We start from the raw sequence: 22135 nt of genomic DNA on the forward strand, positions 1-22135 counted from the left end.
AAAACTTAAGTTTTCACAAATTATCACTTATCTAAATTTATCTAAAACCGGTTTAAACGGCCAGTGCTTTGCATTGACCTTTCCAAGGCAGTGACCCCAGCTTTAATCTTTTATGTGTGTATCTTGTTTGTTATTGTGTGGTGCTGTTTTGGCAATTGGTCACTTGCCATAAATAAATGACCACGAACGTGGGTATAATAGGAATGTAATACCTGAAGCAACTGGAGTTTAACTTCTTTAAATAAACAAATTTAGCTGAGAAAATGATGCATTTCATTCTTGCTAGGCGAAGTGTGAGATTGAGCGCTCTAAAACCGGTTTAAACACCCAGTGCTTAGCCTTAACCGTTCCAAGGCGTTGACCCCAGCTTTATTCTACTATGTGTCTATCTTGTTTGCATTGTGCTGTTCTGTTTTGGCAATTGGTCACTTGCCAACAATAAATGACCACAACCGTATGTATAATAGGAATACAATACTGCTGGAGCAGCTGGAGTATAACTTCTTTATATTGTAACACCTGACTACTCACAAGTCTTCAACATTAAACCATGTACCAGTGAAGGATTAGGCACTACCGTCTTGGCACTAGGTCAAGGGTCACCTCTGAAATGGTGGATTGCCATTATCTTGCCCTATCTTCCATGGCTATATGCAACCAGCATAAAACCAGAACAGCCTGAATGTTAGTTGCAGGCTGTTCAGGTTTTATGCTGTTTTGCTGATCATCAGTATCTTAGTTTAGTTTAAACCTATATATTTTAGCTCAATTGCATTGAAAACCTTTGTTGTATTTGAAACGCTCTTGAGTCCGTTTCCTGGGACTAGAACCAGTACTTGGTGTCTTTTGGGGATCTAAAGAACGCTCCACTGTGGGGATCTGACCCGATCGTTTGGTGGTCACCATATCTACGCCATGGCGACCTCCTCAGTATCTTTGGGTTGGTCATCAAGTCTTAAAATTTGAATCTGGTTAGAAAGGTCTTTAAATATATAGGATTTTCTAAGGGACAACAAATGGTTCAAAATGCTTATAAGAGTGGTAAAGGGTTAACTCATCTTTTTTGGGTTGTAGGCAATGGGAAGAGAATCCTTGTGCAACAATACTTAAAACAAACATCACAGTTTTGTTCCTAATTTCAGCGACCACAATAGCCCCTGCCACAACGACAATCGGTGACAAGTGTGTTAGCTATGGCGACAACAAGACAGCCTGTTGTACGGCTGCGGCTACTGAAGGGTGCAAGTATGTAACCTGCTCAAGGAATGGTCCAGATGTTGGAGGTGAGACATTCTAATTATACATGTCTGGCGTCTCCAATAATAATGATGAATGATAATGAAAATGCAATTTATGCAATTGTTTGAATATTGTTGTTTCACTTGCATGTATCACATCAGAATCAAGTTTGAATATTACCTTTACATACTTAAGAAGTATATAAAATAGAACAGTTTTTTTTTAATGTTTAATTCTGCTTAATGGAATGGATAATGTGTCTTTCTTAAAGTAAGTAAAATATTGTAACTTAATGGCCCTGAACATTTCAGTTTGCTACAAGCTGGATTCCACTTTGGACACAAAGTGTGAAAATGTGACTGCCATGAAGCCTGCAGATCAGTGTAAGAATTAGCTGTTATAATTATATCATTACTTATTTAGTATATACCTGTTTGAAATCTAAACAAAATACACGCTGTACCAATCAGTGAAATTCATGCCAACAGAAAAAACACAGTATTATGCTTCTAGCTGGTTTTTTCTGATCCCATATAATCTAGTTGATCTACTTTTTGGAATATAATGTGGCATGACACAGCGGTGTAGAACATTAATAGAACCATATAATGTGTGAAATGTTTGAATGTTTGGAAAACAAAAGTGTGTGAGAGTGTAAAATAAAAGGAATATAACGCAGGTAGATTGTTCCAAGGTTATACATCAGTCTTGTAATACAGCATAACTCAAGCAACCCGACTTATTTACACTTGCGGAACAGTTAACTAGCGTAATATTGGTTATATGTGTACCACACCACCTGATTGATTCTGTGTCATTTTGGAGGCCTTGCGATGTAATACCCTTTTATTCATTTCTCCGCAAACCATTCTGATATGTACATTATCCATTTTTAAAGTTTGGAGTTATGGTAAACCCAGTAAGGGATATTTTCATCTCCTGAGGTATTTCTAATTCACTCCCTTTAAATAAAATACTACCATTAAACATTGTTATCCCCACGCTTTTTGAAAAAAGGTGGGGATATTGTGGTTATCTCCGCCGTCCGTCCGTCCGTCTGTCTGTCTGTCTGTCCGTCCGTCCGTCCTGGCCACTATCTCCTCCTACACTAAAAGCACTAGAACCTTGAACTTACACACATGGTAGCTATGAGCATATTGTGCGACCCTGCACTATTAGGAATTTTGATCTGACCCCTGGGTCAAAAGTTATAGCGGTTGGGGTGGGGCCGCGTCAGAAATTATCACTCATTTTTTTAGGTTATTTTACATTTACTTCTTTATTTCTACACCGATTCACTTCAAATTGATACTGGACCTCTCTTATGACAATACGGTCAATCTTCAACCATGCATGGCCCCATTCCCAACCCTGGGGCGCCCCGCCCACATAGGCCACACCCACCAAAAATTTCCATTTACTATAATTTTTTCATTTCTACACGGATTCACTTCAAATTGATACTGAACTTTTGTTATGACATTAGGGTCAACCTCAACTATGCATGGCCCCAATCCCAACCCTGGGGCGCCCGCCCACATAGGCCACACCCCACCAAAAAATTCCATTTACTATAATTTTTTTCATTTCTACACGGATTCACTTCAAATTGATACTGAACTTCTCTTATGACATTAGGGTCAATCTCAAACTATGCATGGCCCCATAACCAACCCTGGGGCCCCGCCCACATAGACCACACCCACCCAAAATTGCCTTTACTATAATTTCTTTCATTTCTACACAGATTCACTTCAAATTGATACTGAACCTCTTTTATGACAATACAGTCAATCTCAACTATGCATGGCCCCATTACCAACCCTGGGGCGCCCGACCACATAGACCACACCCACCCAAAATTGCCTTTTACTATAATTTCTTCATTTCTACACCGATTCACTTCAAATTGATACTGAACCTCTCTTATGACAATACGGTCAATCTCAACTATGCATGGCCCCATTACCAACCCTGGGGCACACCTAGGTCAAACATTCGGCGTGGGGATACGCGTCGGCCTCTGCCGCGCCATTTCTAGTATTGAGATTTTTTTTAAACCCAAACCAGTAATTTTGAATCCCCAAACCTGTTGAGCAGTTTAACACAAATAAAGGATTCATCAATTCCATTATTAGCAATGTGGGTATCCATGGCAACCAGGAACAATATTTGACAACTCTTGTAAGTACACGTAGTCAAACATGTGTGGTAGTGAGAAATATGAGCTGATATGGTAGTGTTACACATTTGTAACTTACCAGTATAGTACATGTAAGTATACAAGTAATTATGTCAGTATTGATCTTTTTTTTGAAGAAATTCAAACTGAGGATGTGTTCTTCAAAAATTCTTCAAATTGCCTCTGTCTGACACCACATTTACATTTTTAACACCATTTCCCCCAACATCTAGAGAAAACGACAAACTGACATAGAAATTTAGTGCATAACAAAAGTAACAGTTTCTTCTTATACACTCTACTCCCTAATAAATTCGCTAGAGGACTTTACATTTTCTCTAATTTGCATTTTAAAATCTGTAAATTTTCAAGTGATCACATTATACCCATTTCTCTAAATGTCATGAAAGAAGTACATTTACACTGAATAGTTTAGCCATTTAGGAAAATATGTTTTTCAAATATCCTCAACTTATCTGATATGGTGTACTGTAAATGCCATCTCATGAAAGCCAGACTGTGCTATAACCACAATGTAAAACAAACAGTGATAACACTTTTTAGCGCTCAACCTCAAAATAATATTCACTACAATTTTCATGGATGTGAGCAAAAAGACATTTTCCAGAAACTGGCTTTGTTAACAAAAAGGAGTGGGAACCGAACTTTGAAGGCCTTTGCAAACAGTTTGGATCCAGGTGAGACACCACAGAATGTGGCGTCTCATCAGGATCCAAACTGTTTGCTATTCTGATAGTATTCTTTGAAAAAAATGCAGAAAATGCTAATTTTAGAAATTCAGCAGACAACATTTTAGCAGACGACAAATTTCCCAGCATGTAAAGGGTTAACAAAAAGGAGTGGGAACTGGTGACACCTGGAGGTATTCGCCAGTAATGAGCTATTGCAGTTTGGCTGTGTGATGTATGCATCTATAGACAGCTCAGTGATATCATTAATGATTACGTGCATTGAACAGGCATAAGCTGTTACCTCTCTGGTCAATATAAAGAAGTGAAACTCCAGCTGCTCCAGCAGTATTGAATTCTCATTAAACACAAGTTTGTGGTCCTTTATTTATGGCAAGTGACCAATTGCCAAAACAGAACAGCACTATACAAGACAACATACACACATAGTAGAATAAAGCTGGGGTCACTGCCTTGGAAGGTCCAATGCAAAGCACTGGGGGTTTAAACCGGTTTTAGAGCGCTCAATCTCACACTTCGCCCAGCAAGAATGAAAATGCATCATTTTCTCAGCTAGCTTAAGACTAGAAAAAACCTGCAACTACACTGTCAGACAATTGTCACATCTTTCAGACACAAACAACTCACACAAAAGAGAATGTTTATACAGTTTTAATACAATATTTTGTATGTGCCGGATGGTTTTACGTATGAAACAGATGTAAGAGTCGCTCAATAAGCCTTAGAATTGCGATGCAGACAAGCAAAACTTAATAGTTTTCAACTAATATTTCTTGTACAGAGGACACATTAGGTTTCACATTGTTGTCTGCTCTCTGTTCACATTGTTGTCTGCTCTCTTCACATTGTTGTCTGCTCTCTGTTCAAATTGTTGTCTGCTCTCTGTTCACATTGTTGTCTGCTCTCTATTCACATTGTTGTCTGCTCTCTTCCAGGCTCCACTGTGACCACCCCTACCCCAGACCCCTGTGCCGCCTTCACAGACCAGGGCGCCTGCTGTGGAGCCAGCATCCAGTGCCGCTATATCAACTGCACTGATAAGGATAGCCAGGCACATACAGGCAAGTCTGATGTTTTCTTCATTAATTTTGAGAGTTGCCATGTGTTGCATCATAATCGTAATTGTCTTACTCATTGTTTTCTTCAATGTGATTGTCACAAATAATCAACATGGTCATCATCAGGATGACACTTTGTCATGATCAGAATAATCTGTTTGTCAGCTTGGGGTGCATAATTCAGATGAAATTCAAGATAAATAAGAGTTCTGCGATCAGAGACATATGCCCCCCCAAAGAGGGCTTTGAACTAGTGACTCAATTTCAATAGGGATCATCTACTGACAATGCCAATGCACATGGGAAGTATCAAGCCAATCAGTCAATTCATTGACAAGTTATTGATAAGAAACAATTTTCACACTTATTGTGACAGTGACCTTGATCTTTGACCTAGTGACCTTAATTTTAAATGTGGTTCATCTACTGTCCAAGACCAATGCACCTGTGAAGTACCAAGCCAATCAGTTAATAATTGACAAGTTATTGATCAGAAACGATTTTCCCACTTAATGTTACAGTGACCATAACCATTGACCTAGTAACCCCAATTTCAATAGGGGTCATCATCTGTCTAAGAAGTATAAAGCCAATCAGCTAATTTGTTGACGAGTTATTGATTGGAAACGATTTTCACACTTATTGTGATAGTGACCATGACCTTTGACCGAGTTTCCACAATTTCAATAGGGGTCATCTACTGTCCAAGGCCAATGCACATGTGAAGTAACAAGCCAATCGGTCAGTTTGTTGATCTGTTATTGATAGGAAACAGTTTTTCACACTTATTGTGACAGTGACCTTGACCTTTGACCTAGTGTCCCAAATTTCAATAGGGGTCATGTACTGTCCAAGGCCAATGCACATGTGAAGTATCAAGCCATCGGTCAATTCGTTGATGAGTTATTGATCCGAAACGAACTGTTCTACCAACAGACAGACAGACCGACAGACACACCTACCGACATTCAGCAAAACAATATACCAACTCTTCTTTGAATAGGGGCATACAAATCACTAGTGGATGCATGTTGTATGCATGGCTATATGGAGGATGTTCAGAGGCAGTGCATAGCATAATAATCATAGCTTATTTTTGCAATTGTTAAGTCTTGCCCTTATTCTTGTGCCAAGCATCACAGTAGAACTCATAAAGCTTGTAGTACGTTATCATGTTAACCAGGGCTTTTTTTCCTTCTTTAGCAAGGACATTATAAAAGCCCCTTCCCCCAAGAGAAAGGCCTCTTCTCAAAAGAGAATTTCTTTCAAATGATGCAATATTCCCCCAATTTCAAGGTCACTTTGTGATGATTTTCGCCTTTCTCAGTCTTGTTGATCATTTTTTTTCCCAAAATGGAAGGCTAGACCCTTTCCCACAATCTAGAGAAAAAGCCCTGTGCTAACTCACCTTGATGTTGTATTTCAGGATGCCATGGTAAAGCCTCTGACCTTACATCAGTATGCTCAAAAGTGGAAACCAACATGTGTAAGTATGCCTACGTAGATAGCAAGACGTACATTGCATTTGAAGATAATGTTAAAATGGCTCTGAAATCACTCCATGACATGTTGTCTGGCATTAAGTCCAAATCAGGATCAAATGCTCAAAAGGGTTGATGCACTGGAAAAAGCGTTATTGAAGGTCGACAAGAAGCTTGATAAACAGATTGATGATTTGAAGGACACGGAAAAAGAGCTAAAGGCTTTGAAACGGGAGAGTCGACGACAGAAAACCAGAAGCGTATCAATTGCTGATACTCTTGGTCAGACGGGGGAGATAGTGAGAGAAATTGAGGATGAACAGAAGAAATTGGAAAAAGCAGTGCGGAAATTGCATGCTTAGAATCAAATTGTTGAGAATAATTTTAATAGTCTGTATAAGTACATTATAATATGTATGAAGTTTTATTTGTAATATGACTGATTTATTTTTGTTGTTTAAATGTATACCAAAAATTATGAACTTGATTTAAATCTTAACATCTTGAATACAATAAATATTCTTAGTGATTTGATTTTGCATGTGCCATGATTTTTTATAAGAAATGAATATTATTATGTAACATTTTCTATTCTTGAAGTTTGCAGCAGTACACAGAAACAAGAATGATATATCATTTCAGAAAACAAGTTAACATGTACTGAAAGCTTACATTGTTTTCTCAGAGGTGTGAGTTTCCTCCTGTCAGAAGAGATCCTTCTTGACAATGTCAATGCTTTATTAATAGTTCTCATCTTTACAATTCTTTTTTTTTTTAAACTGTCATGTTTTTATGAACCAAGTAAGTGGCTTATGGATTCTTCCAACCCTTAGTTATAAGACATTTCCATAATCACTCACCTGATAATGTCTCATTAACAACTTTTTAATTGCTTTGATTGTTTGATGTAGATAGTAAATTTTCTTTATAAATGCAATTTGGTTACACACAACCTACAGTGGGTATAAAGTTGGAATATCTATAACATCTGTGACTGGCAATTCTGTAATGACAGCACTGTTATAAAGAAGCATCATTCTTATGAAGATATGCCAAATTTGAGTTTGATATGTCTATTTACTACATATATAAGACTAGATATAAATATGCACTTACAAATAAAATCCCCCCCCCCCCCCCTTTAGACAGTGTGAAGCATGCATAAAGAAAACAGATGTTGGAGTTTGCCATCTGTTGAAATGTTTTGACAAAGTTCAAATGGGGGTACACAGAGTACTTAAGAACAGTTACTTACGAAATTCCAGCTTCTTCTTGTTTGTCATTATATCATAGTTTGATTACTGATTTTCCAACTTACAAATAATATTTGTCCATTACAAAATGCGACGTTTAAAGAAGTCAAAATTTGATAGTTATGGTTTGTACCTTGATTAGCTTACGACTGCACAGACTAATCTGGGACAACACTACGCACCTGCATTAAGCCCAGTTTTTTCAGGAACCAGGCTCATATATTTTTTTCCTTATTACAAAAGTCTTCTGCTGCAGGTACTGCCGATCCCGAAACCTCCCCAACCCCTTCCTCCTCCCCTAAACCCAGCACAGACTCCCCCAGCAGCTTGCCATCCACCAATACCACCCAGGACACCTCAATGACCCCAAAGAGAAGCGAAACTAGCGCCAACACCGGCGAAGAACACAGTCAACATTTTGATGCAGCTTCGTTTGTAGGGGGAATAATTCTTTGTGCTGGAATTGTGGCCATTGCTTTCTTCGGCTGGAAATTTTACAAGGCCGGAACAGAAAAGCCTTACCAGAGTCTGTAAATGTTTTTTTTTGTTTTATTAAGATTATTTTGTGGGACATTTTTAAAGTAAGCATTTGTATAATTCTTTTTGGAGATTAGTTAGTTATGTGTGGGTTATTATTAGTAGTCATCATTATACAGTTATTGACTAATGGGAAATGTTTATAACGTGATATTTACCAGAAGAATTTAATTTTGACTTTGGCGGTTACTGAGGTCAATATTAAAGTCTACCGGTGGCTATCATATTCTATGGCTTACTTGTTAATAAGTGTTTTATATGATCATGTTATCTACTGAATGCAGAAATATCTGGATCCAGTTGCTTAATCTTTACACTTGTTAATTTAAGATGTAAACAATAAGATTCAATGGGAACAGGTTATCAGACATTTTAGTAAATGCACTGCTGAATTGTTTAAAGATTTAAAGCAAATGTTCAAAATTGCTATTTCACATACATCATTACAACAATTATTCAAATTTCTTAGTATTATATCATTCTTTAAAAAAGCAAATGCAGCAGCACCCCCTCCCCTCTCCCCCCATTAAAGGGCATTTATACATAGACAGGACCTTTTAAAAATAGGCTCCTACTTTCGAAAAGATCACTGTGGGATACACAAGGAATAAGTGGATTGTAACCTTAGGGAAACTAAGACTTTCCAGAACATGATTTATGTTTAATTCACTGATCACTTCCTAGACTGATTGCGTTTATTGTCCCCTACCGGTTTCACCGGAAGGGACTTATGGTTTGCGCTCTGTGTGTCCGTTCCTCCGTCAGTCTGTGAGCCTGTCATACTTTTCTGGATCCTGCGATAACTTTAAAAGTTCTTAATATTTTTTCATGAAACTTGAAACATGGATAGATGGAAATAAGGACATTATGCACGTCATTTCATTTTGTTCCTACGTCAAATATTCTGGTTGCTAGGAATTTTTTCTTACAATGGTGGAGCCGGTAGGGGAAATATATTGCTTGGCAATAGTCTTGTTTATAGATAATTAATATTATAAAATGTTTTCATGAATTTTTTCCAGTGAATAGATTTTTTTACCAAATTTTTAATAATTTATGACATTTTGATATAAGTTTTGTTAAAGCGGGTATATACGATTTTGTCAAATGTTTATGAATTTATATAAACTGTGTAAAAAACTTATTATATATATATATATATATTTCAATATAAATTAAAATAAAAGTTAAGAAGGACATGTGTCGAAAAATGCAAAATAAGCCAGATATTTAATTCTGAAATTGAAAACGGCTGTACAGCCGAATCCCCAGCATGTATACCATACATGTACGATGTGCATCTAAACTTACGTAGTTTAACGGTTTATAATACAAAGACGAATGCTTCGGTTATTGTAGGAAAATATGTACGTCACTATCGGCTCGGGGCGCTAATTTGTCTTTGCTGCATTTTATGAAATTCGGCTTTAATGTATAATTTTTCTTGCCTATTTTGTGTTATTGTAACATATTTTATCAATATATTACAATTAAACACATATAAAAAATCGTATATACCCGCTTTAACTTGTTAGCCCTTTACCACCAGATAGGCATTCTGACTCATGAGAAGTCCCGTAGAACATCCAATAAAATTAAAGACCTTTCTTTATAGATTGAAGATATAAAGGTTTCATTTCCATTAATGTATTGATGTGCAGCAAACAGCATAAAACCTGAATATCTTGCGTGTTACTCGCAGGCTGGTCTGTTTTTATGCCGGTTCCATATAGCCATCTTCACTTTGTTTCTGAGTGGGATTTTGATCATAAGTCTTTTCTCTATTGTTGTTTATTGCTTAAATATTAGTTAGTTTTTGTGTAAAAAAATGTTGTTGTGCTGCTCATGAATTGTTTAATATTTATTATTAATACATTATATTATAAATATACTTCATGTTTCAGCTCTACATAATGGTATTCTGTAAGTGTATAGGACATTTTATGTATAACATCAATAAAATAATTGGCACGTGAGTGTACATGTATAGCATCAATATAATTATTCAATACATCACTGCATATCGCTTTAGAATGCACTTAAACGCATGAAAAACTTTGTGTTTTGCAGCTTCGATAGAGAGTCGGTAAGCTTTTCTAACTCAGAGCGTCAGATAACAAGTTTGTACTAAATAAATATTTCCTCATCGTTACCAAAAGAAAATATAGTACTGAATGATTAAAAAATGCTAAAGTTATGGGATTTCCATTGCGTGTAGCTGTGGCAAGTATCAAAACTGAGTCTGTACCATTGCTATTATTATACACCCATGTAATAATGAAGAGATCAAAGTTATTACATGAGTTCTACTCAGTTTTTGAATTGAGTCCCATCCTCGTCACTATCTGTACTGCGTTCTTTGAGCTTTTTGTTTAAAACTAGGAGTTTATATGGAAAAAGACATTAATTAATTGAATGTTTTTTTCCAATTTACCAGTATGTATTTATCTCTATACTTGTATTATCTTTTGCTCTGCTAACTTACATTCACTGTAACTGACAAGTTTGTTTTGAAGAAAAAATCCTATGTGCTTATGTCGCATCTTAATGTGAATTATGTCATGTCATATCAACTTTGTTAGTTTTATAAAAATAAACAGAAGCTCGTCATCAGTAAGGTTTTTGGGAGTATTGGGTATTGTTATCTAGACAAACATTTGTATATCCAGTATTTGGTAACAGAAATGTATACCATAAAATGTGTGCATTTTTATCCCTCTCTGAGAGGCATAGGGATATAAAAATAGTCAGCCTCCATGTGTGCTTCTGTCTGTCACAGTCTTCTGTGCGCAACTCCTACATTTTGCATTTTCATTACACTTTTACTGAATGATCATGTCCAAGTGCTAAAGCGCATAATGTCGTCAACTGAGTTATGTTACATGGAGTTATTGCCCTTTATTAAAAAAATACATTTAAAGGCTTGGTTTGCAACTTCTTCATTTTGCATTTGATTATTGTCAACCTTTTCTAGAATTATCTCAAAGTGCTAGAGTGCATATCATTATGGTCAAGTTTTTACAATGGCATTAATTTTTAAAGGAGTCTTTGTTTGAAAAAAATATAATGCCGGGGCATTGTGATTGCAGTTTTTCTTTTTTCCTTTTTTAAAATTAAATTACAAATTCTTACCTTACCCTTTTCACAACAATGCAGGCGTGGCAAGGGATACACTGTGACAGCTTCTTGTTGTTTATGTTTAGTTAAGCTAGTTTTATACCACCCCTATACATGTAGTTGCTCGAAATCATTGGATATCTTTATCAGCTTTGGAACTTTTGCTGACAACTTCTTTGGGATATTTAAGGGACTGATCTAAAGATTTAAATTTAGAATGGATTGTTTACAGTGCCATATCTCGAATTCAGTGATCAGGAACTTCAAGATAACTAGAGTTACTCGCAGGCTGTTCTGGTTTTATGCTGAATGCACTAAGCCACTTTCACTTTGCTTCTGAGTGGGAAAGGTTTAAATGTGTTATGCAGAATCTTACTGACCCTGTACTACTAATAATATGATAATATGATATATGATAATATTAATTTACTCATCCTGCATCCACCTATCAGCGTTAGTAAGAAGATGTTAAATAAAAAGAAACGTACAAAAGTTAGTATGCAGTTCCTAGGCTTCATGTATAAGCAGAATATTTATTGGATTGTGTGTTCATTTGTCTAAATTATTAATCAAGATTTAAATTTTGATCTCCCATACCGGTATATTGTTTTACCTGATCATGCAAGTTTTACTATACCTGGTACAATTCAATAATTTACAAGATGTGTTTGTGAAACACAATGTCCCCCTATATGATGTTTGACCTTGTAGGATGACCTTGACATTGTGAAGGATGACCTTGACCTTTCACCACTCAAAATGTGCAGCTCCATGAGATACACATGCATGCCAAATATCAAGTTGCTATCTTCAATATTGCAAAAGTATTCATAAAATAAGCAATTTGGGCCACATATATTTGATCTCTGACCTTGAAGGATGACCTTGACCTTGACCTTTCACCACTCAAAATGTGCAGCTCCATGACATGCACATGCATGCCAAATATCAAGTTGCTATCTTCAATATTGCAAAAGTATTTATAAAATAAGCGATTAGGGCCACATTTATTTGACCTCTGACCTTGAAGGATGACCTTGACCTTTCACCACTCAAAATGTGCAGCTCCATGAGATACACATGCATGCCAAATATCAAGTTGCTATCATCAATATTGCAAAAGTATTCATAAAATGAGCGATTTTGGCCTCATATATTTGACCTCTGACCTTGAAGGATGACCTTGACCTTTCACCACTCAAAATGTGCAGCTTCATGAGATACACATGCATGCCAAATATGAAGTTGCTATCTTCAATATAGCAAAAGTTATTGCAAAATGTTAAAGTTGGCACAAACAGACAGACAGACCAACAGACAGACAGGGCAAAAACAATATGTCCCCCACTACTATAGTGGGGGACATAAAAAAGTAAAGATTAACAAAAGTAATTCTCTACTTTTATGGCAATAATCAGCTAGATCAGCTTATATTTGTTATGCTCCCCCCAAAAAATTTAAGGGGGGAGCATATAGTCGCCGCTTCGTCTGTCCGTCCGTTCTTCCGTGTGTCCGTCCATGCACAATTTTTGTCCGGGCTATTTCTCAGCAACTAATGACCGGAATTCGATAAAACTTTATGGGAAGCTTCACTACCAAGAGGAGATGTGCATATTATCAGCAAGTTCTGGTCGGATAATTTTTCACAGAGTTATGGCCCTTTGAAATTTTCCATTAACTGTACATATAGTGCAATTCTTGTCTGGGATATTTCTCAGCAACTAATGACCGGAATTCAATGAAACTTTATGGGAAGCTTCACTACCAAGAGGAGATGTGCATATTATCAGCGGGTTCTGGTTGGATGATTTTTCACAGATTTATGGCCCTTTGAAATTTTCCATTAACTACATATAGTGCAATTCTTGTCCGGGAAATTTTCCATTGTACATATAGTGCAATTCTTGTCCGAGCTATTTCTCAGCAACTTATTACGGAAATTCAATGAAACTTTATGGGAAGCTTCACTACCAACAGGAGATGTGCATATTATCAGCGGGTTCTGGTCGGATGATTTTTCACAGAGTTATGGCCCTTTGAAATTTTCTATAAACTGTACATATAGTGCAATTTTAGTCTGGGCTATTTCTCCCCAACTACTGACTGGAATACAATGAAGCTTTATGGGAAGCTTAACTACCTTAAGAAGATGCGCATGTTATTTGTGGGTTCTGGTTAGATGATTTATTTAAAGAGTTATGGCCCTTTGAAATTTTTAAGTTGCTAAACAATCCATCGTATTATTTTGTCCAAAGTTATGCCCCTCAAGACGTTTCCTTTTATCTGAATATATAGTGCAATATTGTGACAAAAAAAAACTTTGGGGAGCATCACCCGTCCCCGATGGTTTCTTGTTAACTATGTTTTCAATGAAGTTTTATATTTTAAATTTCTTTTAATTGTATAGGCATTTTTTATTAAATTTGTTTCTTCTGTGCTACAATATTGTGATGTTTGTTGTTCAGTGCAGTGATATACGTGTACCGGTAAGTAGTTTTTAATCTGTGTGAATGGTGTCTACTATCTACTGGACATAATCCTCATGTTGTGGCACACATTTAAACAGTAAACAATTAGCTTATTTTCTTCATTATTACAAGCAATTTGTTCTTTTTTTTATTTAGATGTTTTAGAGTTATTTGATGTTCAAATATTTGTAGTACTTTACATGATGATGATATAGCTGACCTATGAATTAAGGTATGCATTTAACAGACATGCACAAATGAGAGAGAAAAAACATAAACACATCTGTTGCAATATGACTAGATGTTTTGTATCGTATCATACATATCAGTTGTTATACACCCATTTTGATATACACAAAATGTACTTGTTAAGGGCTAAAGATGAAGTTTTTGTTCCTGCAATACATTTATGTATCATAGACACTAGTTTTTAGCTCATTCTTGTTATTTACAGTATAAAATTGCTCATTTGTATTTTTTCTGTACATTTTTCTTGCCCTGAAACGCCAGATTTTACACATATCCCTAGCTAATAAATAGTGCATGGATTGTATTTATGTACTCTCAGATTGTATGTTTAGGTCCAGGGTCCTGGAACACTCCGAGTTTCTTAGCAATGCAACATCAGGCTGATACTTACAAAATTTAACAGTGGTCTCACGGCATAATACTGAAATGTGCATATAGCAACCACTGGTTTGTATTTTAACTAAATGAACCTACCAGTATTTTTTCTGTCATCTTAATATCAAAACTCGCAGTATATGTGCACTTCTTGTATTTTCTGTGTTTTTCAAGTAAATGTACAATATTTGGTTCTGTTGGCCTGTCAAATAAAATCTTACCTGCATTGTTTATTTTCCATGTTTAAATCAGATTGAACAAAAATCCAATACATATGATTGTGTTCTGCTGTTTCTCTTAACAGTAGACAATTTATGGTAATATTTTACAAAAAGAGGTTTTGATGGGTTTGCATTTAAATTTGTGTTTTAGTCAGGTATTAAATATGTGTGATTAACATTCCATAAGTGTGTGCATACATTGTACATGTAAATTCTGAATCCTGTACTTACTGTGATAGAATTTCTGCAATGTTTTTTGTTGTGATCAAAGAACTAGAAATCAGTTGATTTAGTTTGTGCAAGATGTTTGTTGTTGTGATCAACGTACAGAAATTTAAATGATTAAATTGTTTGTTGTTGTGATCAAAGTATAGAAATCCAAATGTTTTAATTTGTATAAGTTGTTTGTTGGTGTGATTTAAGTGCAGAAATCCAATTAACTGTAATTTTGTGCTAATACATGACATTGTGTAAATCCATAGGCATTTAGTCCATACCAGCTATTATTTTGTGTGAACAAACAATGTTTTTCTTGATATAATGACATATTTATGTGTATGTTTATTTTTTAAATTGTAAATTTAAATTGTACATGTGTTCAAATTCCATTTATTTATTAAACTAAGGGGAAAAAATTGTGAAGTGGAAATTATTTGTAGTTACTTCCCTTTGTAATACAGTCTAAGTATACTAATTACAGATTGTGATTATCTTAAAGGGGCCTTTTCACGGACTTTGGCATGTATTGAAGTTTGTCATTAAATGCTTTATATTGATAAATGTAAACATTGGATCTAAAAAGCCCCAGTAAAAAAACAATAAAATTAAAGAAAGAAAAAAAAGTAACCCTCAACTGGGCTCCAACCACTGACCAATGGAGTAAAAGTCTATCGCGTAGATCACTCGGCCATCTGCGCTTATACAATAAGCCCGGGCTCATACAATGAGTGATGAATTTTATACTATATATAAGCAAATTTGGTAGTATCACAAAATATAACGACAACTACAAAACTCTACAAATTGTTCAATCGTTTTGCGTTGCAACGCTTTATTATTTTCAGGTTTTTAAATCGTGAAAAGATGCATATAATGGATATTTTAAAGCATGGTAAATGTTCAGTTTTACTGTTTCCTCACAAATATCATAACTTAAACGAACATTTGAGAATCTGAAACATTTTTTTTTCAATTTTGTCAATTTACCGAAACGTGTAAAGGCTTCTTTAAGAAAACACTTCTTATGCCTAGGAACAAACAAAGCTGATCTAATTACGCACCAATTGCTTTTCCTTTCATATAATAACTGTTAAAATAGTAAGTGATTAAAAAACAATTCTAATTAATCAGTTAGTTTTTGAATTCAGAATAGTGGATGACCACATTGAGGGATATGTTTATTAAGTAGTTTTTGCTGTAATCTCTCCTGATTTTAAGTGAGGCTGTTTTCGGAGAAAACCCGAGCTATTGTCATAGCCAGCTCGTCGTCCGATGTCCGCCGTAGGCGTTGTGCTAAAACCTTAACATTGGCCATAACTTTTTAAATATGGAAGATAGCACCTTGATATTTGGCATGCATGTGTATCTCATGGAGCTGCACATTTTAAGTGGTAAAATTTCAAGGTAAACATCATCCTTCAAGGTCTAGGGTCGAAAAAACACAGTCAAGGGAAGTAATAAGCTTTAAATGGACATAGTTATCTGACCTGCCCACGTATATATTTTTGTTAAATAAATCAAAGCGGCGCAGTAGGCGGCATTGTGTTTCTGACAAACACAGTGTGGTAAAAGGTCAAGGTCATCCTTTACGGTCTATGGTAAAAAATACAGATTTAAGGGAAGTAATAAGCTTTAAAAAGGGAGAAAATTATTCAATATTGAACATAGCCACTTTATATATTTGGCATGCATGTGTATCTCATATATCCCGGTTGGATTGGACAAAATTCAAGGGAAGTAATAACCTTTAAAGGGAGCAGTAGGGGGCATTGTGTTTCTGACAAACACATCTCTTGCTGGGTCACAAAGGTCAAGGTCACTGTGACCTCTAAAAAAAAAAAAAATTCTGACAAGCTTTCGCAGCCGAGCGTGGCACCTGTTATGCAGTGCTCTTGTTGGCTTATTAGTTCACCTGAGAACAACTTGCTATAGTTATAGAATTGAATTGTTAAAAGAAAATGTAAGCCGATATTCTTTTTTCATTAGCCGTATATATTTTAACTGCCAAGACTTATATAATTTAGTATAGGTTTATTCTAGTGCTCATTTATGCCTCCAGCATCTACAGATGCCAGAATGCATATTCTGTTATTCTTTCCATAAGTCTGTTGTATTATGTTAATCCAAAATCAAATGTTTTGTGTAACATCATTAATTCTTTGTAAAAAGCTTCGGACTAAAATAGATGATGTATTCGAATTATATCAACAAATCCACATCACTGAGATTGTTTTGACTTGAACATTGACTTATGTTTGAAATATTTCAAGAGGTCCGAATTTTTGGTTAACTCAAAATCACCTGTTTTGTCAACATCAATTATGCTTCCTACAAAGCTTTAATACTTGCATGCACCTTTTTTGGACAAGTTAAGAAGTTCCAATTTATTGTTCAAACCAAAATGATGTGTTTCATTTATTATCAATTATATCAATATTGCTTACTAGGAAGATTGTATACTTGTATGGATGTTATCTATGAACACTCTCAACACACCCACATTATCTGACTTTATTTGCTGGGGGCATATGTGTTTACTGAATGCAGCATCTAGTTTTCGCCTTATACTGAAATATCAACTTACTGTGTTTGTGCAATAAGTGTTTCTGTTGGAGTGAATGCAATTTGTTTAAAAACGGGAACACTTTTTCAGCTAGAGAAAAGGCATGATCATAGACAAAATATTCTATAGGCAATTGTTTTTCATGTAATAGTAAGAATTAGATTTACAATTTGTTAATTTATGTACACAATTAATGTACGATTTCTGTTAATTAGACATGTTCTTGATTAATATTGATGGATAAATAAAATGGAAAAATATCTCACCTGCTTGTTGTTCAATTTCAATAGAAATTAACAGACCTATCCACCTATAGATGAGAACCCAAATATATATATATATATATATATATATATATATATATATATATATATATATATATATATATATTGTCCACATAGATATACATATATATACTAATACATAGTGTCAGTTACGCCATCTCGGTAGTTTTCAGACTACATGTATACTTACGAGGTCAATATAAAAACGGGGTCTGTATACAAACCCGCATTCTAGGCACCTTTAATTACTATGAGGGGGGTGTAGGGGAGGTAATGCATTCAAATGTCACAATAAGGTCTTAAATCGAAAACCACAATCACGTCTGAAATTGAAATTTTATATACCTCGCAACAATTTCGCAATATATTTTCTTGTATTAGACGTTAAGTTAGTGACGTATTTATATATAATATTATATTAGGTACCCCCATATACCTTAATTCGTGTTTATATCAGATAAAAAAGGGTATGGAGATACATGTGTTTTAAGTGGGAACCCCATGACCTATTTCTAAATCAGAGACCCTGTAACTGTTCTTGTATGTGTGTGTGCGTGTGTTTATGTATGTATAGTGCACACATTAAATGTCAGAAGCTTAATACACGTGCATAATTCACAATCCTGTATTTAACGTAAAAGGGCACAATTAATATACTGCTATTGTATTATTAGTCTATCAGCCAGATGGGTTGGGGTGTACCACTCAGGGGGGCAAAACAACACCTATCTTACTTGATTGTATACTCAATATAAAGAAACAAAATGTGTGATAACAATCTCAGTTGGGCAGCTATAAGTTATTATTGAGCTGTTTCTATGGCAACCGTCGGGCTTTGACTAAATAGCTAGTTCAGCTAGTATAATTCTCTATTATTTCTTCAAAATTGGTTGTAGAAAAAAAAGTTTGTTGTTAAAATGAAGATTATGATTATTACCTAGTATGATCTGCAGTTAAATAGGCAAGTTAGTACATTTGCATATCTGAATATTAATGAGATTGCAAGAAAAGTTCCTAAAAACTAGCGAGCCTCCAAAGTAGTAGGGTTAATATATGGAAAAAAAACTTCAACCACCAAAAAATTGCTACAAAATGTATTTTAACTGAACCTGGTAGGGTAGAAGCTTCTTTAAAACATATCAAAAGTTTACCACAATCGGACCTGCGGAAGTTTTTTTTAAGATGGCCGCCAATACCTATTAATGATCACGACTATGTAACTATGCAATCAAATTTGATGAATTTGGTGTATATTCCTAAGTTTCAGGGGGCAAAGAACACATAAAGATCATCAGACATTGTTTAAGTGTACAATAGTACTCATAAATCCAACATGGCGTCGAAATTGGCCGCCAAAATATATAAATGATCATAACTATGTAAATATCCACTCAAATTTGATTATTTTTATGGCTATATATGGGTTTGAAGGGGCAAATAACACATTTAGATCATCATACATTGTATAAGTTTATTATATTACACCCAAATCCAAAATGGCGTCCAAAATGGCCACCAATATATCCACCAAAACATATTAATGGTCATAACTATGTAACTATCCACTCATCTTAAATGGCTTTGGTGTCTATACCTACATTTCAAGGGGCAAAGAACACATAAAGATCATCAGACATTGTTTAAGCTAACAATAGTACACACAAATCCAACATGGTGTCTAAAATGGCCGCCAAGATGGCCGCCAAAACCTATTATTGATCATAACTATGTAAATATCCACTCAAATTTGATTATTTTGGTGGATATGCATAGGTTTCAAGGGGCAAAGAACACATTAAGATTATCCGACATTGTTTAAGTTTACTATATTACACACACATCCAACATGGCGTCCAAAATGGCCGCCAAGATGGCCACCAAAACCTATTAATGATCATAACTATGTAACTATCCACTCAGATTAGATGATTTTGTTGTCTATACCGAGGTTTCGAGGGGTAAAGAACACATTAAGTTTATTATGTTACACAGAATTCTCACATGGCGTCCAATGACACAATACGAAGGACCGCAAGTCCATTTCTTTTGACGTGATGCTTGTCATGTGAAACGCCATAGTTTGGACCTCTCGCAATTTCTGGATTTTGGCAAGAGGATCGATATTTTTCAGCTTCAGGCAACACTGAATTGGCAGGGGATGATGCGTATCTTGCATCAGCAAAGACAGTACCCTGGGCTGTTGTCAGTCAAATTCTTGCCTATGATTAGTATGTACAATGGGGACAAAGCGTGCATTCTGTCAACATAAGTCTAAGTTTGTAACCTTGCAACGTTTGACAAACCCTTGTATTGGAAAGCTGCCGAAATCATCATTGATGCGCCACAAAGTAGTTGAAAATGTTGTTCAGAATTTGGGATGTTTCATAAACGTATGAACTTGCGGGGGGGGGGGGGAGCAAAGGATCCCACATGGAAGAAACCGCTCTCAAAACAGGCTGTCTATTAAGAATGCCATTGTGCACATTGTGACACGAAAAGCTGCCCAGAGGGCTTCACGGGACCATCTTCTTGTTGAAAAGTGCATACACAGCCAGCTTTCAGCCGAAATGACCAAGGAAGATCCAGACATTCAGATGCTGCTGGATCATGCCAAGGATTTGTACTCTTCCATTTTGAGGGGTAGAACGACTCTAGCAGATGATATGTTATGCGATTTTGATCAAACTCGAGAGGGCTACAGAGAAGTAGAAACATGAAATTGTCCAGACCTCAAAGACAAGCATAGTATGGCTGAATTATTAGCTTATGATTAACAATTCAAGGGTGTTGATTAAAGCATATCGTACTGGGTGTTGGTTGATGCATTAGGCAGTGCCCAAATTGCTATCCATCTTTGCTGCTGCTGGATACATTACCTGCAATCTGCGTATTACTACATATATCTGCAGCAAATAAGCAACCTAGAGGAAACGCACCCGGACGTTTATCGAAAGTTCGGTATTGGTTTTCACGTTGTTTGTAGGAGCCATCAGTGCTGGGCTGGGCTAGGACTTGATCTTGTTATTGAGCAAACATTGATGATGTTTTTATAGAGCACATGTGTTCTAACTCGCGGCAGTGGAATGACTGAGGCAATGCAAACCCCTTGAACCCTATCTGCAACATCCAAGCACAACAGTGCGATGCAAGATTTCACAGACCTGACCTATACTACAAGTCCACAACACAAATACTCAACTGAAGCGTGCATCAAAGGGGATTCTTCTGATCTAGAGAAAATGCAGACACAGATTACAACCTTATCACCATACACAGCTGACCTAGCTGAGAAACATGGTCAATGGGATAGTGGCTGGGTCACATGTGAGTGTTTATGCAATTGAGGCGGTTGGGAAAACGATCATAAGAGATATCATAGGAAAGTCGGTCATTGCTTATAAATTCACGAGAAATACAGAGCCAAATCTCCTTGTAATAGCTTGGCTGTTAAGATCAATTCTGACAGTGCTTTTGATCCTGCTCTTCTGTTCCAGCGTTTCCTGGTGGTGTCAAAATATGGAGATCCTTCCCTTGCAGTCGTATTTTGTCTTATGAACTGAGCTCCCATCCTGCTGCCTTCTTTGAAGCCAAGAACATACTTTGTACAGCAGATAAGCCTCAGATCGCTCAGGCAATTCGAGAGTATGCAGTAGACACATCATTTGAGGCTGTGATGAACTGTATTCATGAAACAGATGCATGACGGTGGCACTTTTCCGCATCGTTAACCATGGAGAAGGGCGACTCATATAACGCAATAGCCGAGTCTTATGTAGATTCAGTGAAAGGCATTACGGACAAGCCACAGTGGGATTCGATGGCTACGAAGACGGTGATTATGACAAAGACAAATCGCACCGGAAACGTGTAATATATTGTGAGTTTCAGCAAAGAAACAGAATGCTCATGTAAAAAAGGAAGACTTCTTGTCTCGTGACAGAAACAAGGCCGGCATGATTGCTCTGATCAGCAGAACTCTGACTAAAATGGGATGCTATGTTGTTCTGTCTTCAGGGGATACAGACGTTCATATTGTTAAATACAGTATAACGATCCCGTCGTAGATTGCAGCCACACATCCATGTACAACGAGCTAGAACAATACGGCCGGAGAAACAGTATACGTATAACTGGCCTCTCCAATGATACGGACCAACAGACATCAATGGCCGTGGCCGA

General features: G+C 36.1%; 1 protein-coding gene across 1 annotated transcript in view; it reads left to right on the top strand.

Annotated features, from left to right (window-relative positions):
• Positions 1–17937, top strand: part of LOC127849705 (extracellular matrix protein A-like) — a 36402-nt gene extending 18465 nt beyond the window's left edge. Inside the window, exons 8-13 of the mRNA XM_052382451.1 lie at positions 1143–1283; positions 1551–1622; positions 5067–5192; positions 6616–6675; positions 8180–8449; positions 10531–17937. Coding sequence (XP_052238411.1) covers positions 1143–1283; positions 1551–1622; positions 5067–5192; positions 6616–6675; positions 8180–8449; positions 10531–10550 — 689 coding nt within the window. The 3' untranslated portion in view covers positions 10551–17937. The remainder of the gene's footprint in view (positions 1–1142; positions 1284–1550; positions 1623–5066; positions 5193–6615; positions 6676–8179; positions 8450–10530) is intronic.
• Positions 17938–22135: the final 4198 nt, after the last annotated feature.

Source organism: Dreissena polymorpha, chromosome 11 (assembly GCF_020536995.1).
Source record: "Dreissena polymorpha isolate Duluth1 chromosome 11, UMN_Dpol_1.0, whole genome shotgun sequence".
NCBI lineage: Eukaryota > Metazoa > Mollusca > Bivalvia > Myida > Dreissenidae > Dreissena > Dreissena polymorpha.